The sequence below is a fragment of the Grosmannia clavigera genome (genome assembly GCF_000143105.1).
Source record: "Grosmannia clavigera kw1407 unplaced genomic scaffold GCSC_161, whole genome shotgun sequence".
Lineage (NCBI taxonomy): Eukaryota > Fungi > Ascomycota > Sordariomycetes > Ophiostomatales > Ophiostomataceae > Leptographium > Leptographium clavigerum.
In genome coordinates, this window is record NW_014040778.1 from 823279 (window position 1) to 845796 (window position 22518).

At 60.9% G+C, this 22518-nt stretch overlaps 10 protein-coding genes across 10 annotated transcripts; 4 read left to right on the forward strand and 6 right to left on the reverse strand.

Annotated features, from left to right (window-relative positions):
* Window positions 1-36: 36 nt before the first annotated feature.
* On the reverse strand, window positions 37-4909 carry CMQ_8275 (aminotransferase class 3; the record flags this gene model as incomplete). The annotated part of the gene is made up of 3 exons (XM_014315816.1): window positions 37-1164; window positions 1667-3600; window positions 3952-4909. 3 exons carry the CDS (start codon window positions 4907-4909, stop codon window positions 37-39), a joined length of 4020 nt encoding a protein of 1339 aa, XP_014171291.1.
* An 838-nt stretch (window positions 4910-5747) lies between these two features.
* CMQ_8052 (wsc domain containing protein) lies at window positions 5748-7503 on the reverse strand (the record flags this gene model as incomplete). The annotated part of the gene is made up of 3 exons (XM_014315593.1): window positions 5748-7059; window positions 7123-7282; window positions 7341-7503. The coding sequence occupies 3 exons, from the start codon at window positions 7501-7503 to the stop codon at window positions 5748-5750; spliced, it is 1635 nt and encodes a 544-aa protein (XP_014171068.1).
* An 822-nt stretch (window positions 7504-8325) lies between these two features.
* On the reverse strand, window positions 8326-8736 carry CMQ_8077 (uncharacterized protein; the record flags this gene model as incomplete). The annotated part of the gene is made up of 2 exons (XM_014315618.1): window positions 8326-8420; window positions 8565-8736. 2 exons carry the CDS (start codon window positions 8734-8736, stop codon window positions 8326-8328), a joined length of 267 nt encoding a protein of 88 aa, XP_014171093.1.
* An 896-nt stretch (window positions 8737-9632) lies between these two features.
* CMQ_8035 (ubiquitin conjugating enzyme) lies at window positions 9633-10206 on the forward strand (the record flags this gene model as incomplete). Its single annotated transcript, XM_014315576.1, has 2 exons — window positions 9633-9882; window positions 9953-10206. The coding sequence occupies 2 exons, from the start codon at window positions 9633-9635 to the stop codon at window positions 10204-10206; spliced, it is 504 nt and encodes a 167-aa protein (XP_014171051.1).
* A 181-nt stretch (window positions 10207-10387) lies between these two features.
* Window positions 10388-13467, reverse strand: CMQ_8243 (uba ts-n domain containing protein; the record flags this gene model as incomplete). The annotated part of the gene is made up of 3 exons (XM_014315784.1): window positions 10388-10489; window positions 10571-10862; window positions 10961-13467. 3 exons carry the CDS (start codon window positions 13465-13467, stop codon window positions 10388-10390), a joined length of 2901 nt encoding a protein of 966 aa, XP_014171259.1.
* A 440-nt stretch (window positions 13468-13907) lies between these two features.
* CMQ_8122 (uncharacterized protein) lies at window positions 13908-15836 on the forward strand (the record flags this gene model as incomplete). The annotated part of the gene is made up of 1 exon (XM_014315663.1): window positions 13908-15836. One exon carries the CDS (start codon window positions 13908-13910, stop codon window positions 15834-15836), a length of 1929 nt encoding a protein of 642 aa, XP_014171138.1.
* A 177-nt stretch (window positions 15837-16013) lies between these two features.
* Window positions 16014-16484, reverse strand: CMQ_8111 (small nuclear ribonucleoprotein; the record flags this gene model as incomplete). Its single annotated transcript, XM_014315652.1, has 3 exons — window positions 16014-16255; window positions 16310-16370; window positions 16437-16484. The coding sequence occupies 3 exons, from the start codon at window positions 16482-16484 to the stop codon at window positions 16014-16016; spliced, it is 351 nt and encodes a 116-aa protein (XP_014171127.1).
* Window positions 16485-16805: 321 nt separating this feature from the next.
* On the reverse strand, window positions 16806-17893 carry CMQ_8088 (aaa family ATPase; the record flags this gene model as incomplete). The annotated part of the gene is made up of 3 exons (XM_014315629.1): window positions 16806-17174; window positions 17298-17723; window positions 17846-17893. The coding sequence occupies 3 exons, from the start codon at window positions 17891-17893 to the stop codon at window positions 16806-16808; spliced, it is 843 nt and encodes a 280-aa protein (XP_014171104.1).
* A 512-nt stretch (window positions 17894-18405) lies between these two features.
* On the forward strand, window positions 18406-20168 carry CMQ_8211 (platelet-activating factor acetylhydrolase precursor; the record flags this gene model as incomplete). Its single annotated transcript, XM_014315752.1, has 2 exons — window positions 18406-18695; window positions 18770-20168. 2 exons carry the CDS (start codon window positions 18406-18408, stop codon window positions 20166-20168), a joined length of 1689 nt encoding a protein of 562 aa, XP_014171227.1.
* Window positions 20169-20410: 242 nt separating this feature from the next.
* Window positions 20411-22371, forward strand: CMQ_8303 (duf580 domain containing protein; the record flags this gene model as incomplete). The annotated part of the gene is made up of 5 exons (XM_014315844.1): window positions 20411-20431; window positions 20725-20835; window positions 20906-20963; window positions 21032-21965; window positions 22017-22371. 5 exons carry the CDS (start codon window positions 20411-20413, stop codon window positions 22369-22371), a joined length of 1479 nt encoding a protein of 492 aa, XP_014171319.1.
* Window positions 22372-22518: the final 147 nt, after the last annotated feature.

Here is a 22518-nt window from a genome sequence, read left to right on the forward strand (position 1 = left end):
TGTAGCCTACATAGCAATCTCCGTCCTCGGCCCAGCTCATTCCTCCGTGTCGGATTGGTAGTCGTACTCGAACGGGTCTGGTACTGGTGCCTCGAGTCCAGCCTCACCGTCTGGATCCGCCTCCGTTGTATGCGCTGTTTCCGTGATGGCGGCCGCAGCAGCAGCAGCGACCCCTTGGATGCCGAAGCCGTTGGCAGCCTCGACGGAACTGCCGAGGATAGCAGACATCCACTCGGCCCACTCCCACGGGCGAGCCTGGGCGCCGGGCAAGGCATTGAAGTACTCCCAGCCGGAGACGCCGGCGAAGTAGGAGGCGTCGGTCTGGGCGGCGGCGCAGAGGTCGAGGAGGACGGTGGTGGAGATGTCGAGGTCGACCCAGCCGGGGCCGTTGGCCGGGTTGGTGAGGAGGCCCATGACGACGCGATGGGGTCCGAGGCCAGAAATGGGCGCAACGGCGCCACGGGTCATGGCGAGGTATATGTCGGGCGAGGACGCGTCGCCCCAGCCGCAGTAGAATTGCGCGTGATACCAGGCGACGTCGCGGCCGCGCCGCTGCTCGACGTCGGCGTACGAGAAGCCCGAGAGGTTGCAGCGCGGCTCGGTCGGCCGGAGCAGCGAGGCCGCCACAGGGGCCATCGTGATGAGGAAGCCGGGCCCAAAGTCACGACGCAGCCGGTCGATCAGGTGCACGATGCCGGCCAGCGACATGGGCTCCTCCACGTCGAGGTCAATCCCATCCAGCCGCTGTCGCCGCACGAGCCTGTGTAGCGCGGCGTAGTAGGCCTCAAACGAGGCCGACGTCGCGGAAGCAGCAGAATGGCCTTCCAGCAGGCCTACATCCAGTCGCGCGTAGCTGCCCTTGGCGGCACCGCCCAGCATACCCAGCACACGCACGCCCGCCTGCTGCAGGGCACCCACCTCGGCCCACAGCATGTCAAACCGGCTGTCGTCTGGGTGGTGGTCGTTGAGCGTGGGTGCCGCCGGATCGGCATTCAGGTGAATCGCACCAACGATCACGTGAGTGACCGACGGTCCCATGTCGCCATCGCGACGCAGCAGCGGCAACACCGACACTGGCTCGCCCGTCGGCGTGTGGTGCGTCTGGTGATAAAGGACCACCTTGGGGCCGCCGGCGATGGGAAGGGGGGCCATGGCCGCGGTTGGCTGCTTGGTTGAAAATTAGATGGGAGATAAGATGAGGGGAGAAAGCGGAGAGAGAGGCAAAGAGATGGGATACGGCAGAAGAAATAGAAGAACGAGACGGAAAGAGCTTAATACCTCTTAGACAGAAACGCCCGAAACAGCAACTGCACGGTTTACTGTCAAGTTAGGCAGGAGCGAAAACGCACATGAGGGGTCTAAATGATCTAGGCTAAATAATTCGAAACGGCCTGGCTACTCGAGAACATCTGTCTTTGTCGTATGCAATCCAATATTTATTCGATGGTACGTCAACAAACAATGCCACGATCATTGTGCAGTACACACGTCAAAAATAAATAAAGCAACACTATCTGTTCAGTATGATACACAAAATAATACAACATGACCCATTACGAACAAAACGCCATCCTTCAGCAAAACTCAAAGATCGCAAAAGTGGCTATGTACTGCTATATATTAGAAACCCGTCTGGGTCATACAGCCCCAAACTGCCTCTCTGTACCGGACTCGACTGTGTCGGTGTGCGTGTCGGCGTTCCCTGTGACGCCGACGTCCGACGGGCCGACTTGTTCTTGGTGGGAGACCGGCTGCCCGGCGTCTTGACGGCGCTGTTGCTGCTGACGACAACGCAGCTGGACGTCGATCTGTCCGTCTTGGACGGCGACCGGCTGGGCGTGCGTCTAGGTGTCGACAGAGACGCGAGCTCAGCCGATTCCTGGCCCGCGACAATGGAGAATGGTCGTGGCTGTTGCCGCTTGGATCCAGAAGTCGTCTGCATTGAGACGGCAGGTCCGCCCTCCACCACGCTTTCTTCGGTGCCGTTTTCTTTGTCGCTGCTGCTGCTGCCTGCATTCGTCCCAGAGCCGGCAGCCCCCCCGAGCGAGAGGTAGTGCCGGCTGCCGGTACCGCTGGCACGGCTGCCGCGTTTGCTGGCGGCCGTTCCCTCGAGCACGCGGCTGCGACGACCACGTCGCAATGGTGTCGTGGCCTTTTCGTCTTTTGTGTCGGCTGTCGTGCTGCTGCCCGGAAACACGGCCATCTGCGGTGGCAGCGGCGATATGTTCGTGGCCTCGCTGTACACCGTCGAGGCTTCGCTGTGGGCGACGCTGTTCATGCGCCGCAGCTCGACCGCCGTCGCCAGCAGGCTGTTGGTCGTCAGCGTTGATGCCCGGTTGTCCGTCTCGACCTCTTGCTGCTGCTGCTGCTTCAGCGATGCTGCCGACAGTCGAGATGGTGCCACTGGCAACGGCCGTGTCGACCAGCGCCGCCCGGCCCCGACCGCTTCGCCGTTCTCCGGCACGTCGGCCAACACCTCCACGAGACTGGCCAGGTTCGTCGGAGGCGGCACCAGGCTCTGTCGGCGCTGCTGTTGTTGTTGTTGCTGCTGCTGCTGTCGTCGAATCTCTTCTTCGGCCGCTGCCGTGGCCGATGCATTTTCGCCAATTTGCACGTGAGCTGTGTCCGTTCTGTCGGTCACGTCCAACGTAACGTTTCCACGCTTACCCGGCGATGACGATGACGATCCAGTCAGGCTGTTGGCCGTCGGGCTCGTCACGAGCACGCGGATCGCCGACGATGGCGCAGCCGGATTCGAGCTCCGACTGGGCTGTAGCAGCAGTGGTGCTGTGACCGACGCAGACGATGCAGACCGAGCCCGGACGGCAGCCGGAGCCACCAGAATCGGCGCCACAGCGCCTCCAAACGAGCCCCGAATCCCGTTGTTGATCTGGACACCCTGCGGCTTCTGCTTCTGCTTCTGCTGCTTCTGCTCCTTCTGCTTCTGCTGCTGTTGCTGCTTCAGATACTGTTGTTGCTGCTGCCACACCGGCAGCTGCATCAACACGCTCCGTCTGTTCATCGTGATCCCCAGTCCGGCCGCCTTCTTGGCTGCCTCGGGCCGCTCATCTGCGCTGTACACCGTCGACAGCGAGGATCGTGTTGAGAGTGGCGAGTACGCAGAGGACGACCCCGAGTCGGGCGACGTGCTCGCGTCTGCCGCTTCGTGCTCTGCCGTCTTGACCAGTTCGGCTGTATCTGCTCTCGGCACCAGATGCATCGTCGGCGGCTTCGCGGCCACACTGATCGTGCTGCTCTGATCGGTTGTCCGGGTTGGACTGCGGCTGGGACTCGACAGCGCCGTCGTTGTGGCCTCCTCTACAAACATGCTGTCGGCCTCCGACACGCCTGACTCCTGCGAGCTGCGCTGACTCTTCTGCGCCTCTGGCACCACCAGGGCCTCTTCTACCGTCATCGCCATCGCAGAAGCAGCAGCTGCTGCCTCTCGTGCCGCTGCCTCCTCGGCCAGGCACTGCTGCCGCTGGCGCGCGAGCGTCGGCACCGCCGCAAACACGTCGTCATCGTCGTCGCCCGTGTACCCAGCCGTGGATGCCGGCTGCTCCGTCTGCGCCTGTGCTTGCAGCTGCTGCAGCCGCTTCTCTGTTGACCGCAAGATCTCAGACAACGCCGAATCTGTTGCCAGGTTGAGGTTCTGCGGCAGCGACCGGTGCGGCCGGCTTGGCATCCGTTGGGACTGCTGGTACTGTTGCTGCTGTAGTAGCTGCAGTTGTTGCAGGTGCAGTTGCTGTTGCTGTTGCTGTTGTTGCAGCTGTTGCTGCAGTTGTAGTTGTTGCCAGTGCTGCAACTGTGACTGTGGCTGAGGCTGAGGCTGAGACTGGCGCTGGAATCTGCTCGCTGCGGAGTCATGGTGTCCAGGAATGTCCAGAACCGGAAGGACCGGACGCGTCATCGGACGACTGGGGGAAGGCGCGCCCGGCTGCTGTGGACCACCTGCATAAGCGTAAGGCGTGCCTGCGAACTGCCGTCCGTTTTTGGTGTTTTGATGATGCTCGAAGTTCTGGTAGTTCTGGTAGTTCTGGTAGTTCTGGTAGTTCTGGTAGTTCTGGTAGTTCTGGTAGTTCTGGTAGTTCTGGTAGCCTTGCTGAAGCTCCTGTTGGCTCTGCGTCGCAACCAACACGTTCGCCGGGTGTGGCACAGCACCTGCTCCGGCGTCGCTGGTGTCTATCTGCGAGCCCAGATCGTGAGTGATGAGGCGCAGCTGTGGTGGCGGTGGTGGTGGTCGCTGAGGTCTCATTTGTTTGGAGGGCGACACGCCGTCTTTTCCGGCATCACCACCGCTGCCGTCATTGCTGCTCCTCTTGCTTCTGGCCGGCATCTCCACCGGCACCGGCACAAATGCAAAGTTGGACGACGAGACCATCTTGGGTGCTGCCGGCCGCGGCCGCTGCAGCTTGTTGCGTGTGCGAGGCTGCTTCACTCGACTGCTGTCTCCGCTGCCAAACAGCGGCAGTTCGCCGTCTGCGCCATGCTCCGGACCGCCTTGTCGGTCCTGTCGGCCCTGCTGACGCTGCCACCGCCGCCACCGGCATCGCCACCACCACGTGAACCCTGTGCCCTCAAACGCACTATCGGCCTCGACCGACCAGCTGTCTGCAGATGAGGCACCGGCTGCTACTGATCTGGTATTGAAGTACTGCCTGGCTGCGGCCTTGGTCGAGTGGTCGCCGATCGGCAAACCGCCCTGCTGGACGGCCACTTGTGACGACTGCCGTGCCGTTGTCTGCTGCATCTGCCGTGCGTTCAGCCGCAGGCGCCTCTGATGGGCCAAATACGCACACAGGACACCCGCAGCCACAGCCATCACCACCGTTCCCACCACCGCAATGGCCACGATGACGCCTATGCTGAGCGACGAGCCACCACCACCACCCGCTGCTGTTGATGACATGATGACGTCGGGTAAGATTAGAGGGTTTCGATTCGGCCGAGTCGGTCGAATCGGTCGAGATAATACGAATAAAAAAGAAGAAATCGGAAGCAAGTCGGCAATAAACGAGACGAGAAAACAAGCAATGAGTTAGATGGATATTTTCAGCGAGCTGGTCGAGTCGTCGAAGATGCGCCCGTCGTGAGTAGGCTGGTTGTCGTGAGGCATACTCTTCGTTCTCGAGATCGATCATTAGCTGGGCGAAAATGTCGGATGCAAGTCGAGAACAGAAACCAGCCTCTCCACAGCAGCCATCGCAGAATTAATACCGGCCGAACAGTCTGGTGGTCTACCGGTAAACAACATCTAGCCATGGTGGAATGTGTCGTCGGGGACGACAGCCATTTGCGTGCCAGCCTCAAACGCTACCATGGAGCGGTTATGACTGCATTCCAGCCGCATTAACACTAGGAAACTGGAAAGGTTGCCTGGCAATTGTTACCCTGCGATATTCCACGGAATGCAGGACCAGGGCACTCACCCATAGTGACATCCTTTATCGCAGCTGATCATCGCCAGTAGATGAGCATCGACAGCAATTGGAAACGGCCAAGAATGCAGTCAGATCAACAGACTCATACACACATGCACGCACCTATGCATGCAGACATACAGCACGCGGAAGAACCACTTTGAATGTTACCAATATCTGCAGAGACTCGGATGATGCAGGGACGCAATTCCTTTATATTTACTCGGTCTAAATTTCAAAAGCTGTATTGTGCAAGGTAGCACCCCGGGCCGGCCGACATGCCAAACAGCGGTCCTGCAACGGTCCGTCACCGCCTGCTTCGCACGCTCAGGCGTTGTGGCCCTGACGGCGCCATTTTCCGTGTCGGCGCAAGTGGTTGTGCGCATCGCGGGCCGCCACAGTCGCCGTGACAGTTGCCGTCTCCTCTTCCGTCGAGTAGACTGTGGTCTCGTACCAGTGGATCTCCGTCACGACACCGTTGTTTGTCACGTATTGCGTGCTGATAACGGTTTGGCCAACGGCTGCGGCTGTCACTACTGTCGGCGCGCTAGAGGGAGCCGGCGAACTAGCAGGAATCAGGGTGCTCGATGTGGTGCTCGTGCTGGAAGGGCTGGAGACGCTAGGAACGGTAGCAATGCTGGGTACAGTCGCCACGGTGGGCAGGATCGGTGTGGGAGTGGCCGTGGAGGAAGGCGCCTGTGTCGTCGCTGAAGACGACGTGGTGGGCGCAAACTCCTTGTTTATGTCGCCAAAGATGCTGGTGGCCACGCCGGCAACCTTGCTGGCGATGGAGCCGACGACAGAAGTGGCGCTGGCAACGACGCCGTCGGTGGCCTCGGTCGGCAGGCCGACGGCCGAGAGCGCGGCGTCGTACGTGGCGATCATGGTGGCAACGAGGGCCGAGCCGTAGACAGCAACATCACCGGGAAGGCTGGGAGCCGGGCCTTTTGCATTATCGCCGGAGAGGTTGGCGGGCTCGGCAACCTTGCAGTTCTGGGCCTCGGCCTGTGTCTGGATGTTAAAAATGGGGCAGTCGCTGATCTCGCCTGACGAGCTGGTGCACGTGTCGATGGCTTGCTGCAACACACCGGCATCCCAGCCCATCATGAAGTCGGCATGGTAGGCGAAGCCCTCGACATCGCCGTTGGAGATGACGAACTCGCCGGACCGGCTAGCAAACGAAGCCGTGTCCCAGATGGTCTCGTAAAAAAGACTGGGCACGCGTGTGAGGAAGCCCTCGGGGCAGTCGCCCGACATGACCTCGTCCGGATAGGCCATATGGTCGCGGTGGTTGGCCGAGTCCGTGTCCACGCCGTTCCAGCATGACGGGAACATGAGCTCGAACCGGATGCCGTCGGGGCAGTTGGCGTCCAGATACTCCTTGTTGGGGAAGAAGTGGCGGTACAGCGACGCCTCGGGCGTGGCGCTGTAGTCGAGGCAGTTGAATCCGAGCGCCCGCTGCGCGAGCACTTCCTGCGTCGTCTGGCCGAGCGAGGCCCATTCCGACTTGGGCGGGTCCACCATCTCCACGTTGCCGGCCGTGTAGCTGCGACGGTTCTGGTTGCCGGCGATCATGCGGAATTCATCAGGGAAGGCCGTGATGGTTGAGTTGCCGTTGCCGGTATAGAGGAGGTAGTACCTGGGGGCAAGTTAGCCTGGGATGGGGCAAATGCGAGTCTGTCACAGTATGCAGCATGCTTACGCCAAGGTACCGCCGACTTGTCCGACGAGCTCGAAGTCGCCCGTGGTCGAGTCCTTGAAGTAGAGGGCAGGATGCCAGTAGGCAGACTTGTCCTGAGTGACCAGGCAGGACGTGCAGTTGCTGTTGTTAAGGTCGTCGAAGGTTGCCGACTCGCTGAAGCCTGAGAACGTGTGAGAGGGAGAAGACGGGGGACAAGATAGAATCCGGGCTAGACACACCTCCAGAACCCAGGATGGAATGCAGATGCTCGGCAGCCTCGCCCGGCGAGATGATGGGATCCATGCGGTAGTAGCCTGCAACGCCGCGGCACTCCATACGCCAGAAGGCGGAGGCCGGGGCCACGGCTGCCGCCAGAGCGACGACCGACTTGAGAGACGGCATGGTAGGGAACGCCTCTGGTAGAAGAGAACAGGAGCACCGGTCTCTGATGGTGCGGTCTAGGCTGGCGAGGAGGTATCAAGAAGTAGAAAACGGACAACAAAGCAATCGGTCAGACACAACCGAATAGACGAAAAGGAGTGTGGACAGATAATGTTGTGGAAAAGAATGTGTAGCCCAGAGGTGAAGGCGAAATGAGGGAAAAGAAACCGGTGATATCTCTGTACTCGGAAAGAAGAAACGTCGCAGCAAGAGGAGGGAAGGAGAGGGAGAAGGGGCAAGACCATAGGGGGACAAAGAAGGCTATAAGAGCACAACGAGGAAGGAGGTATCGTTGGTGTTACGGAGTACTGGAGCACGCAAACGGAACTGGAAGGCAAGGGAGGAGTGGGTGTTGCCCCCTGCGAAGGAAGGAAGCAGCGCATCGGGACCCATTGTCTGTGAGCCCCCAACGAAGCCATGGGGCACAGCACTACTCTTACACAGACATACGTACTCCGTATGTATCTTACTCCGTTCGGTATACGCAGCACACAACACATGCACCGATCCTTTCCCACATTTCCTTTCCCGATTTCCTTTTTCCTGCTCTTGGGAATTAGCATCTGCGCCAAGTGACAGATTAAGGGCAGCGGCTCCATCTTCCTAGCAGGGGGCCGTTCAGGACAGCAGGGACATGGGCAGTATGAGATGGAGAAGATAAGAGGCAGATGGACGAAAATACGAGAGTTGCCCCCGGCTGCAGCTGCTGCTCTGTCTAAACCCCTGGAATGGACTGTCTAGCACTCCAGCGCAGAGCCCGACAGCGTGTTTTCCCAATCTGGCCTAGGGCGACAGAGGTGCGGCAGCCAGGGGCTCCGTCACCGAGATGGGGGGTTCAGCGAGGGGGATCGCCGGGGCGCTCAGCCCGCTAATCCTGGCTGCGAGAAATGCAGGCCGGCGAGCTCTTCGGCGACTTTACGAACAATTTATCTTGGGTTCTGGTTTTCCCGTTTAGCTTTCACCGCCAGCCTTCATTTCTTCCTGGGCAGCTGCTTGTCGGGGACATGTCTGGCAAGACTCACACCTTCTGAGATGTGTGCAACCGCCATCCAGCGCAGCTGAGATTGCAAAGGGGACTGGGAGGATTCCGGTGGCCACGCGGCAGCTGCTGCGACGGCCACACGGCCACACAAGAGCAGCACGCTGCACTACTGTGTACGTGTATATGCTCCTCCGTACAAAGTAGACCGCCATTTGGCGAGCTGGGCGCCGGTGAGAGGGCCGGCTCGCATTCCACATGTGCGTACTCCGTACTCCATATGGCAGAGACGAAGACGACCCTGTCCATTTATCGTTGACGACGCGGGGCCGGCATTTACTGTGCGTATCTTACTACTGTGCATGTACTCCGTACCTTACTGCGACGGATCTTACGTTCTCCCGTCGTGCAGTGCTCTGTACAAGCAGTCCACGACGTGGGATACAGCACAAAAGAAACAGCGCGAAATCCTCAGTGGCTCTCGTGCCTGAAACACGGTTCAACCCCTGTCTCCGCCCAGCTCGCCCAGCCATTGGCTGCATTGCCCAGCCACCGGCGCGCCCTTTTTAGTGGCACCTTAGTAGTGGGCGCTTTAGGGGCGGGTGGGAGATGGGAGGAAAAAGGAAAGAGAGGAAGAGGAAAAAAAGGAGGAAAGTGCAGAGTGAAAATAAAAAACCCAGATGGGTAGAAAAAAAAGAAGGCTAAGATGCGGGGCGCTGTCGCTCGTCATCTGTCACTGCAGGGCAATTCCACCGGACTTGTTCTCTGTTCTCTCTGGCGCGCGGCCTGCGCCACACAAGAGGACACGAGAAGAGATGGCAGGAGGCAGTGCCGGCCTCTCTGTTATGAGCATAAAAGATCTTCTTGGCACTTTGAGAGTATGACGTAAGGAGTGCGTACGTCGTATTCCACCCGTGTGGTCACGTGTCGTCTGATCTGGCAAGAGGGGCTAACTAGAGAGCGTCTGTCTTGTCTCGCAATCTCCACGCTTCAGCTCGCCCAGGTCTGGTCCGGAATCTTACTGACAGCCGGCTCATCCAGCTCCAGCCGATCTTGCTTCTCTTCGTTTGCCTACCCCTCCTTCTCCTTTTCCCTTCCTTCTCACGCCGCCATGGCCCAGTCGACCGCCCACCGCCGCCTGCTGCAGGAATACCGGACGCTGACGAACAACCCGCCCGAGGGGATCACGGCCGGGCCGGTGTCCGAGGACGACATGCTGCACTGGGAGGCGCTGATTCAGGGCCCCGAGGGCACGCCCTTTGAGGGCGGCGTCTTTCCTGCCGAGCTGCGCTTCCCCAAGGACTATCCGCTGGCGCCGCCGACCATGCGCTTTGTCGGCTGCGAAGTGTGGCACCCCAACGGTGAGGCCGGCTGCATTTCTCGTGATCGCATTCCTGACTTGTTCCTGCTGGCTGACCCTCCCTCTTCTAGTCTACCCCAGCGGCCTCGTCTGCATCTCCATCCTCCACCCCCCCGGCGACGACCCCAACCACTACGAGCACGCGTCCGAGCGCTGGTCCCCCATCCAGAGCGTCGAGAAGATCCTCATTTCCGTTATGAGCATGTTGGCCGAGCCCAACGACGAAAGCCCCGCCAACGTCGAGGCCGCCAAGATGTGGCGTGAGCGCCGCACCGAGTACGACAACAAGGTGCGCGTCGGCGTGCGCCGCATGTTGGGGCTGTAGCGCAGCGGTGGGACGCGAAAACGATCACAAGACACGGTCATGGCATAGCGAATACGGTGTTTTGCTTATAATACGGAATACCTCGGGGCCGTAGGGCCGTTCTACTAGATGGCGTTGGCGTTGGTTGCGCTGGAATGAACGACTACCTACACTGCCCTCCCTCGCTTCTGCTGGCGTGCGCCTACATCTTGTTGTCCGCCTTGAACTTGTCCCAGCTCTCGTTGAGGGTGCTGAAGACCGTCCCGGCAATCATGCGGACCTCCGTCGACGCGTCCTGGGGGAGCTGTGATGCAGATGAGTAATCAGTCTTAGTAATCACTTAACACCCCCCTCAATTATCACCACACCACACTACACCACTCACCTTATCCGGATGCGTCTTGGCAATCGCCCGCATGTACGCAATCTTGACCTTGTTCGGCATCACCAGCTCATGCAGGCCGACCTTGTTCCACCCGCTGCCCTCCCACAGCACCGCGTCCATGCTGCCCAGCAGCGCCCGCAGGTTGTCCTTTTTGCCGTCCCGCCAGCGGGCCACCCGCGCGTCTACCTGGTCTGTCAGTGCCAGCTTGTCTGCGTCTTCGCGTTCGGCCGCCTTGTTAGCCTGCCGCAGCCGCTGCACGGCCTCGGAGTCGTAGCCAGTAGGGGCCGAGGATCTTGTAGCTGCTGGTCGTGGCCGTGTAGCTGCCGTAGAGGATCGTTCTGCCACTCCGACGACTGCTTTCGTTCTTTCGGCGCCAGTGCTTTTTGGCACCGCTGCCGGCCGGCAATCGCCGTCGGACCGCCCACGCCGTCCTCCACGCACTGCTGCCACACGACGGCCGCGTCTGCCCACTTTTCCATCTGCTCCAGCGCCTCGGCCTTGCGCGTCATCGCCTTGCCGTATAGGTCTCGCAGATCGCGCATTTCGCCCGTGCCATCCTCCAGCGCTACTGACTCACCCTCGCCCTTACCCGGCCCAATCACCGCCAGCGCTGCGTCCGCGTCGGCCACCGCCTGTCGCGGCTCGCCCGTCTTCAGCGCCGTCAGTGCCCGGTTGCAGTACAACACCGCCAGCAGCGGGTGCGTCCGCGGGATGTCCACCAGTGACGCCGTGTATGACGCGTGTGCTGCCGCATAATCGCCGCGCTTAAAGTGCGCCGCTCCCGCTGACCGGTGCTGGGACGATGCCTTGAGCACCAACCCGTTGATCACTGGCACCTGGCGGGCTGGGCGGACTGTTCGGACTGATTGTACCGGTCGCGGTGTCGGTGTTGGCCGCGACGAAGTCTTGGCACTGCTGCCGTTGCTGCTGCCGAGACTTTGAGTCTGCGCCGGCCGCGGTGGCAGTGCCGTAGAGTTTGAGAGCAGGTCTGCTTCGGGCGGCTCTTGCACCGTAGCTTGCACCTGCGCCTGTTCTGTTCGCTGTGGCGGTGGCGTACCTGCTGCTCCTGCCGCTCCTACCGGTGTGCCCGGGGTTCTTCGCCGCCGCGAACTGACGTACACCTGCGCGCTTTCCTCCTCAATAGCCTGCTTAGTCAGCCGTGATCGCGGGTCGCCGCCACCACTACCGCTGCCTTGTTGCCATCGTGGAGCAGGGCTTCCGCGCCTGGTTGAGCCAGAGCTCAGGCCAGCAGCAGCTGGAGACTGTGTGCGCGATGAGGTCTGGCTGCCTTCCCTGAATCTAGGCTCTGCTGGCGGCGCAGGCCGACTGTGTGGCTGCTTGCGCTCTGGCCGGGCGCCCATCTCCAGCAGGATGGCTTCATCTGTCGCCGCTATTGCCGCTGCCGGAGCGGCGGCCGTCGGCAGCGCAGCAGGCCCCCTTCTTTGTGCGTTGCTGTGGTCAGCTGGCGGCGCTGGCGTGCCCATGTCGTCGTGGCGCATCCATCTCGGCTGGCTCGGATCTACTTCCTGCTGGAACTCCTGCACGGCCTGCTGCATTCGCTTCTGTCCTGTCTTCCACAGCGAGTTGGCCGTCTTGAGAAAGTTTGTTCCGATGGCCGCTGCCGTCTTGGCAAGGTCGCCGTCGCCCAGCACCGCAGGCGACCGGCTGCCTCTCCGGCGTGCTGCCTCCTCGTCGTCCTCTCTCATCCAGGCTGGGCCAGTCTGGCGGCCTCGGCCTCCAGGCCGACCTTCGTCTGACGCTCTTGGATGGTCGCTGCTGCCGCCGCCGCCGCCACGTTGCTTCGCCCTCGCCTGCTCTTTCGCCTGCCGATGCGCATCGTCCAGCAGCCAATTGACGGCTGCCTGCACGTTCAGTCCGGCGCCGCTCTCGGTCAGTCCCCTCATGGCGTTTTCCGAAGTGAATCCATAGTCCACGAGCTGTGCGACGGCGTTGTCGAATGCCACGTTGCCCGTCTTTCTTGGACCATCGTCACCGCTCGGTGCTACCGCGTCAGAGTCGGAGCTCGAATCCTCAATGGGCTTCCCCGGCTCCGAATGGGGATGGCGCTTCTGTTGCAACTCTGCCTTGCGCCGAACTTCCTCCACCGGCCGACCCAAGTCGCCCAGAAAGTCGTCGTCGTCCCCATCGCCTGTGACATTGCCGGTAGACGTTGGAGGAACAGCAGGACGGCCAACCGGGCGAGACTGTAGCTGGTTCAGCCCGAAGGGATCATCGTCATCGTTTGCAGCACTGACACTGCCCCCTGGCGCGTTCGTGTTCCAAGCGTTGGGATTACTGAGGTCCAGGCCAGGGGGCGGAGAAACTGCTGCGGCAGCTGGTGTCGACTTGCGAGATGCTTCTCCTACAGGAGGAAAATGGCTCGAGTTGTCGACCTTGGTATTGGCGTTGAATGCGGCAAAGAGATCGGCGTCTGTGTCTGCTGCGGGCGACGCCGTTCTCGACGCGCCACCAGCTGATCCACGAGCCAAGACATCGAAAAACTGCCCATTTCCATAGTTTGCCTCGTGCTGCTTCCTCCTCTCTTCCTCCTTCTTGCGCCGCTCGGTTTCCAGCAGCTCCTGCCGCTCACGGAGGCTGAGGTTGGCGGGGTTCTTGGCAGACCCAAAACTGATCAGGTTGCTGAAGCTGTCCTGTGCCGGTTTCGCAACGGCCGTCGGCTTGGGCGCGGCCGCTCCAGCAGCAATGCCCGATGTTTGTGAAGAAAGGGGGGTGTTCCGGCCGGACGCGAGAGGCGATGGCGCGGGTCGAAGTGGCGGGTACGACTGGAAAGCGCCGGTCGAGAAGGCAGCTGACGAGGCCGCTATCGTTGGCTTGGCGCTGCTCTTGTTGGTGGCCGAGCTGCCAGCCGACCAGTCGAGGCCCGAGAGGTCGTCCATTATGCGATTCTGCTCGAGATCATGCGTGGCCGTCTTGAAGAGGCAGGAAGGGGTGCCAGGGTGTCGCGATTGCCGTCTTTGTTGCTAAACGTACTCGTGGCTAGTGGAGCTCCAGCCACAGCGGTGGGCCCATGAAAAGTCACGTGTGTTCAATGTTGCTTCTGAGGGAGGGAGGAGCAGGAAGGCCTTGAGAGCATTGGCTCAATGGAAGAGCCTGGCTCCCGTGGCTGCCCTTTCTCTCCTCTGTCGGTTTCCGCGTATAGACCGGCAGTTCGGCGGTTGCGGTCGGCTGTGGTGTAGGCGCTTAGCGGTTGCGGACAAGCTAGGAAGTGACGATTCGTAAGATGTGCACGGCGGCTTTAATCTGGAACCGGCAAAAAACTGGTGGCTCGCCGCATCGTATTTTGGGTCTCGACCTCGGACTGCACAGCCAGACGATCATGCCTCCACGACTGCGGTTACGGCCACCGCTCAGCCGCAGCCATGTCGTGGTGACGACGCCAAGGACGGCCCGGCTGCCACCAGCCTGTCTGTTCTGCTCGGGAGGAAGACGACGTGTGGGTTTTCCAGCAGCAGTCAGCCGATTTCAGCGCGCCGTCTCAACAGCTGCTGCGGCCGACGGGATGCCGGCCAGCGTGACACCGGCCCAGGCGCGCGCCAACCTCGAGGCCGCTCTCTGCGAGCTGCAGAAACACGCTGGCGTGCTCACCAACCTGCCACGACTGCAACTGGCCATCCGTGGCCTGCAGCAGCAGCCAGGCCACGAAACCATCCGTGTGGCCGTGCTAGGTCTCGCGAACAAAAATGACAGCAGCCGTGCCGGTCAGACGGCCAAGGAGCTGCTACGACTGGTCCTCGCCGACCCGCTCAAGAGCGAGGAGGTCTGGGAGACCCGCCTGGCCGTCCACGATGCCCGCCAGCCGCTCGTTGTGCGCGTACAGGGCGGCACGGTCAGGCTCTCACGCGACGGCGAGGCAGCCGAGCTGCTGGTGTCGTCGCCGTCGCTCAAGGACAGCAACATGGAATTTCTGGTCATGGAATCCAGCCTGGCCATGCCCACCGCACCCCACGGCTTCGAGGGCCAGACGGAGACGTTTGCAGAGACCGTCCTGGTGCCGACCGTCGACATTCCCGCCTCATCGGACGGCCGGTACACGTCGGTAGCCACGCCGGTGCACCAGGCGCTGATCGTGACGGACGGCATTCTCGGAGCGGCTGCCGTCGCCAAGATGCCGTTGCTGGAGAGCAAGGACGAGATCTTGGCGGTCGTGCAGCTCCGGAACCGCGACGCCGCTGATCTGGCCGGCTGCTCCTTTGTCACGTACGACGGCCGGTCATCGGCCCAGGCTATCGGGCTGTTTCGCGAGAGCGTCGCCAACGCGCTGGCCTACGAGACACGCTGGCGACAGAGTGGCATGCCGACCATCATTGACTGGCTGCGAGCTGGTGCTGCCAACCGCACTGACGGCAGCACGAAGCCACCGGTGCGCCAACTAGTCGCCTCAGTTCTGCGCCACGCCCTGGCCAACATCCAGGACGCCGAGGCAAAGCAGCTCGCCAAGACAAACGGTCCAGATGCCGGACAGCTGCCGGCCGGCTCGTTTGCCGCTCTCAACGGCGCCCTTGCCGGCTGGGCCGAAAAAGCACACGCCGAGCTGCAGCAACAGCTGGACCTCGCCTTCTCCAGCCGTCGCTGGCGCAAGCTGGGCTGGTGGAAGCTGTTCTGGCGCGTCGACGACGTCACCATGCTGTCGGCCGGCCTTGTCGCCCAGCGCTTCCTCCCGGCCGCTGAGCAGGAGATGGTCTACCTTGCTGGCCGCTTCGAAGAGGCTGCCCGGCTGGCCCAGCCGCCACGCCCAGATGGCGAGCCGGCCTCGCTCGTCCTGTATGCAGCGCCCATCGTGTTGACAAGGTCCGCGGACACGTCGCCGCCGACGCGATGGCCCACGCACATCGCCTTCACGCGCCGCTACCTGCTCGACGAGACGGTGCCGGCCCTGCAGGCGCTGGCCCAGAAGCTGGTGCTCCAGACGGCCACCACGTCGGGCATGACGACGGCCCTGGCCGTGTTGACATATCTCTCGTCGCTTGGCTCGTACGAGGCCGGGGCTGTGGCCGCCTTGGGCCTGGTCTGGAGCCTCGGCCGCATGCAGCGACAGTGGGAGACGGCCCGCGACTTTTGGGAGAGCGAGGTGCGCGAGGAAGGCCGCAAGGCCGTGCGGTCTGTCGAGGCCAGCGCTGCCGACACGCTTGACCGCACGCGCGCAGCGGCAACGGACGAGCAGCATTGTGACCGCGTCCTGCAGGACCTGCGACAGGCGCGGGAGCTCGTGCGCAAGGCCGAGGAAGCCTTGCAGCAGCTCCAATAACAAAACAACGGGAGAGCAGGGATGTCGATGCACCGTCTACTGTATTTTAAGTGTCTTTATAGGACGGCATGTCTGTCACGGGAAAACGTAACTCGTATTCATCTCTAGTGGCTCCCGTATCCTTGCCGCGTCTTGCTGTCACTGTCACGGGTATCCGTCCTTTCACGTCGCTCCGTCTCATGGCCGTCCGCCACGGCCTCCTGCTCGTGCACGGCTGACTGTAGCCCGTCCACGAGCCAGGCCGACACCGCGTCCCCGCACGTTTCGGCTGCGGAACATGGGCGCATTCCGCAGCATGTCGGGCACGATGAAGAACCGTACGTGGCTTCCGCGGATGTACACCTGTTCCAGATGGCTAACGCGGCCGTCCCGCGCGGTGACCGTGATGTCCTTGAGCTGGACGTTCATGTTGTCCTCGGCTGGTCTGGTTAGCGTGTGGCCCGCTGATCGTGGATACCCCAACAGGGTCTTACCTTCCAGCAGGCGGCCGCGGTACGTTTGCCCCGACGTGATCTCGAGCGTGACGATATGGCCCTAGGACAGAAGTCAGCACAGATCTGGGCACATGGCAGAAGGCAATCCGCTGCAAAGGGATCCAACCTGAGCCTCGTTCAGGAGCTTGATGGGGATGCCGATGGTGGACGTCATGGTCGCGGATGAATGGAAAAGGTGGGCAGACACGGATTGGTGGAGGACGTAGATCTAGGACCGGGAATCGGCTGTCGGCAAGCAGAGTCGGACAAGGTAGAGGATATCGCGTGCGTGAGAGCTGAAATTCGGCTTCTTTCTTCGAATATTTTGGTTACATGGGATGTTGGTCCGTGCGCAATTATGTATGTACGGGGTAGTCGATAAGATAGTATTGTGGGGAACTGCATATGCTTCGAATTACTCGTACTCTGCGAACAAAGTATGGACTACTCCGTAACTGTCTACTACTTGATTGTCCGCCATTCCAATACATATTCCCTACGTCAACAGAACTGTGCGGATGTGCTCATACGCCAACGGCTCGTCGTCTTGAAACGCCAACAGGCCGCTCGTCTTGAGGATGTTCTTGATCTGGCGACCGTTGAGGGACAGCTCGGCCAGACTATCGAGCCCGGGGTAGTGCAGGTGGACGTGGATGCGGGAGCGAAAGGCGGGATCAATGTTGCCCCGGCGATTTGTCGTCAGAAAGAGGACGCCCTGGTAGTACTCGAGCGTGCGCAGGAAGATGGAGACGATGCCGTTGCGGTCGACATTGTTGACGTCGCGGGCCTCGAACACGATGTCGCACTCGTCGATCAGCAGCACGGCCTTCCACTTGGCGACCAGTCGAAAGGCCACCTCGAGCGCCTACTCGACGTCACAGGCATTCAAACCCATGTCGGTGGCGTCAGGGCCAAGACGAGCTTCTTGTGGCCCTCGGGCAGCACCAGTCAGTCAAAGGCCTGCGGGTTAAAAGGGCACGTCAGTCACCTGGTCGACGAAGAACTCAAGCCACTTCTTGCTGCGCAGGTCGAAGCCCTTGACTATGGGCGTGCATAGCAGCAGCTGCTCCGTCGTCAGTGGCAAGAATCGCGTCTTCTGGATCCCACCAACCACCCCGACCTCGACGCTGCCGGCCTGCTCGCGGAACTGGATCTCGGAAACGGTCGGGTCGTAGCTGTTGTTGTCGTGGCTGTAGCGCCGGCGCGTACTCGAACCACGGCGAACACGGCGGCGCAAGCTTCCGTCGTCCTCGTCTTCGTCCTGGACAGGGCCGCGCTCTTCCACCTCTTCTAGCGGCTCGAGTGCGATGGCTCTGCTGTTGCTCGTCGTGTACGTGAGCGCGTCCACCATGATGCGGCCGTTGACGGTGAGCTGCGTAGTCTTGCAGGGCTGTGAGCACGTCGCCGAGCTCGACTGTGAGCAGGCCGTGTAGCATCTGAAGGTGCGCGCGCGTGGCCGCGTCCAGTGCCTTGTCCGATTCCTCGCTCTTTCCTGTGTGCGGACAAGCCTTGTCAGCGAGACACACTGTTGCGCACGAGGATGGCAAACTTGCGCGTCTTCTCGTTCTCGGCGGCCTTCTCCATGTCCTCGGGAATCGTCTCGGACCAGGTGTGACAGCCTCTTGCGTCGATCTTCTCGTACAGGTCCTTCTTTCCGCAAATCATGCCCACGACGAACTCTTGTTTTGCCCTGTCCTCGTCTCTGTCACTGGCCGCCGGATCGGAAGGAGCGAGTGTGAATATACACGTCCTTTAGAAGGATCGCACTAGCCAGCTTTCCCCCTCCAGCGCTGTAGTGGCTGCTTACAGGCTAGTGCAACACCTGCATCATGCCCAAGCCAAGACAGACAGGCAGCTCAAGCGTAACAGCACTGCCATAGCGTAGAAGAAACTTGCTGTCAACCTTGCAGTTACGAGCCACGTACTCCGTATTCCGATACGGTAAGCCCTTCTGTCGTCGCTGCTATTTTTCCTTCCTTTTTCAGTTTCAGATACAAACTTCTATTTGCAGTCCCAATCCATTGACCTTCTGTCGCCAGAGGCCACCGCTGATCAACCTCGCGGCATCCTCTGCGGATGCCGGCAACACGGCGAAGATGGCTGCCTTTCTCAGCCGCCTGAACCCAGTGCCATCCTTCTCCAACTTCACCGGCCCGTACAGAGTAGGCACCATCGATGTCGAGATCCCGGTGACAGCCTTGGATTCGCCGAGCCCAACGCCCGACCATGCAGACGGCATACACACGGTCCAGTTCCGCATATTCTACCCGATTGCCCCAGATGCCGAGGGCAGATACATCAGCTGGCTGCCGGCGCCGCAGCGCAGCCACGTCTCGGCGTACACGCAGTTCCTGGGTGCTGGTCCCATCTTGGCCGAGTTCGTCTCGTGAGTGTCTCTGCAGGCCTGGTGTCTCGTGTGACTTGGACGAGTGTCTACTGACCAGTGCCCATCTCCGACAGCTTCCTCCCTCGACACCTTTACTACACGACGATCCCGGCGCGCAAAAACGCAGCGCTACTGGAGCCCACGACGCCCAGCCGACGGTGGCCGACGATGATCTTCTCGCACGGGCTGGGCGGCAGCCGCAACGCATACTCGCACATGGCCGGCTCGGTGGCTTCTCACGGCGTCGTAGTAGTCTGTCCAGAGCATCGTGACGGCAGCTCGGTGGTCTCGTTTGTGCGCGACCCGGCGGCCCAGGACCGCTTCTTCCGGCGAAGCACGCGCACCGTCATTCCCTACCTCCACAAATCGCACGCGGAGACGGACGAGGAGTGGGCTCTGCGCGACCAGCAGCTGCGCATCCGGCTGTGGGAACTGGGCCTCGTGCACGACGCCCTCGTGCGGCTGGACGAGGCCAGGCCGCTGGTGAACCTGAACGGCAGCACGCCGGCGACATCGCTGGCCCAGTTTGCCGGCAAGCTGGCCGTACACAGCCCGGGCGACATCATCTGGGCCGGCCACAGCTTCGGCTCGGCGTCGGTCGTGCAGCTGCTCAAGACGACGTACTATGCTGACACGGACGGGATGGCGTCGATCAAGAGCCCGCTCTTCACGCCGCGGCCGGACTCGCGGTTGCGCGCCCAGATCAGCGAGACGAGTCCGACCATCTTGCTGGACCTGTGGTGCTTCCCGCTGCTGTCGCCCGAGCAGCACATGCTCTTTCAGCTGCCGCTGCCGGCGTACGCAGACGTGCCTGACGCGGCCGGCGGCCGGGCCATTCTGGCCGTCGGTTCCGAGACATTTTACAAATGGACGCCGCACCTGCACACGACGGCGCGGGTGTTGTCGCCTGATCCATCGGCAGCCGTGGTGTCATCGGCGGCTTACCTGCGGCCCAACGGCATACGACTGTCGGAACCCAACTACTTTTACGTGCGGAACAGCGCGCACCTGAACCAGAGCGACTTTGGCCTGCTGTTTCCGTGGCTGACGGGCAAGATCTTTGGCGCCACCAAGCCCGAGCGCGCCCTGCGCCTAAATCTGCGCGCCATTCTGCAGATGCTGCGCGCCAACGGACGGTCTGTGGCTCGCACGTGGGCCGGCGACCTGGTGGACGGTTCCGACGTCGACAAGCTGGGCGCGGCCACAGCTGCTGGCCCAAGCGACGGCATCGACGACGACAAGGCCATCTTTGACCACGGCAGCGGTATCGAGAGCTGGGCCTGGATCGACATTATCGGTCTCGGTACCGAGGCCCCCGACAGTGGCAGTACACTCTCACGGACGCCAGAGCACGACGGCGTCAGCACGGAAACTGCAGTGGCGGACAACAAGGGCAAGCAGGCCGTCGACAAGGAAATGGAGCCGCATCTGGCCGTAGCATCTAAATCTGGCAACGCAGTGACAGCGCCATGATTTCGCACAGCACACGACGTCATGGAATAGCCGTATACAGTAGAGATCGACCGTCATGTTTTTGCACTGTTGGGCTGGTCGGCAATGGCGTCATATACAAACTGCTACCGTAATTGGATGTACACACACCATCTTACTCATCCGCTTTGTAGCTGGCACAGGCTATGCTTGTTCCAGCTTAGCAGGCGCGCGCCCGCTGCAAGGGTCAAAGCCAGCTAAAGGCCAAGAAGCACAGGCACGCAATGAGCCAAGATGAAGTCATAGTCCCCGGTAGCTCCTGCCGATTCGTCGAGCTGGCTTTACGCTTTTTACGCTTATTTATGTTCCCCACCGGCTGAGCGTCTCTGAGCGGCCTCTGCAAGTTCTGTATTCGGCATCCAACTTCACTGTCGACTAAAGCCTTCAGTCTGCAGTCGCCCATCTTCGCATCAACAATCGGTTGCCCATCATGTCCAACGGCGGCCCTCCACATGGCGCGGCCGATGATTATTACAGCAATTCGCAATACCAACAAAACCTACAACAGCAGCAACAGCAACAACAGCAAAACCCACAGACTTACGGCGCGTATGCACCTCCACAGTTTGGCGGAAACGAGAAGAAAGACTTTGACCAGGTGTTTGTCCTGCAAGGACCCAAGTATCACGACATCTGGGCGGGACTGCTGGTGAGAATGGCCGGCGACCAGTCTGACATCTCTCGGCGTTGGTAAATGAAACTGACGAAGCGGAATGCAGTTCTTGGCCTGTGTCGCCGGGTTCACTGCCGTCTCCGGCATCACCATCCACGCATACGGTGCGCTTCCGTCGGGCCCTGGTCTTCTCCCCCTCGTACGTCTCCGCTAACACGGCTTCGGCTGGCAGCAACGACCAAGTCGAGCAGCGGCAACGGCATTTACGATGGCGACACCACGTTTGGGCTCAACACCAACTCGCTCATCTGTCTGCTGATCTGTGTCGGCATTGCGGTCGTGCTCAGCGTGCTCTACATGTGGGCAGCCCGCGTGCTGACTAAGGCGCTGATCTGGATCACAGGCATCCTCAACATCTGTCTCGGCCTCGCAACCGCCATCTACATGCTGTATCGCCACTATTACTCGGGCGGCATCGTCTTCCTCGTCTTTGTGGCACTCAACATCTTCTGCTTCATCTCGTGGATCCCACGCATCCCCTGGAGCGTGCTGATGCTGCAGACCACCATCGACGTCTCGCGCCGTTACGGCCACGTCTACATGGCCAGCCTGCTCGGTGGCCTCTCGGCAGCCGCCTTTGGCGTCTGGTACTCGGTCACCATGGTGGCCGTGTACGTCAAGTACGAGCCGGGCAGCGGAAATGCGGCCTGCAGCACGACCGGTGGCAGCTGCAGCAAGGCCAAGGTCATCGGCATCATGGTCTTCATCACCTTTGCCGGCTACTGGATCACCGAGTGGCTCAAGAACACGATCCACACCACCATCGCCGGCGTCTATGGCTCCTGGTACTTTGCCGGTGACAACGCAAATCACTACCCGCGCGGCACTACGCGCAGCTCTCTCCGTCGCGCCACGACGTACAGCTTTGGCAGCATCAGCCTCGGCAGCTTGGTCGTCGCCATTATCAATTTTCTGCGCCACCTCTGCTCCATTGCGCAGCAGCAGTCGGCCAACGACGGCAACATCATGTCGACCATCTTCTTCTGCCTCCTCGGCTGCTTCATCTCCATCCTCGACTGGGCCGTGCAGTTTGTCAACCGATATGCCTTTTGCCACATTGCCCTCTATGGCTCGTCGTACTTCCGCGCGGCCAAGGATACGTGGACGTGAGTAGACTCTCCCCCTCGACCGTTATATCAGTGAACTGACCCGCCTAGGATGATCAAGAACCGCGGTGTCGACGCTCTGGTGACGCAGTGTCTCATCGGGCCGGTATTCAGCATGGGAGCGGTATTTGTGGCTTACGCCACAGCTCTGTCGGCATACGTGTTTCTACGCATCACCGACCCTGCATACAACCAGAATGGCGACTACACGCCGGTGCTGGTGGCATTTGCTTTCCTCATCGGACTGCAGATCTGCAACGTGTTCACGGTGCCGATCAGCAGCGGCATCGACACCATCTTTGTGGCCATGGCGTGGGATCCGCAGGTGCTGACCCAGCGTCACCCCGAGCTTTACGGACGCATGGTGCAGGTGTACCCGCAAGTGCAGCAGGCGGTGCATGGGTAAGGGAAATGGAAGGGTTCGGAGGGGAGTGGAGAAGCAGACGATACAGTAGAAGGTATCACGTGACCTTTTCGAAACAAGTTGAATAGACATGCAATTTTCATTTTCATCGAGACCTATCTATTGCTTCCGGGTGGGCGGCATGCCATA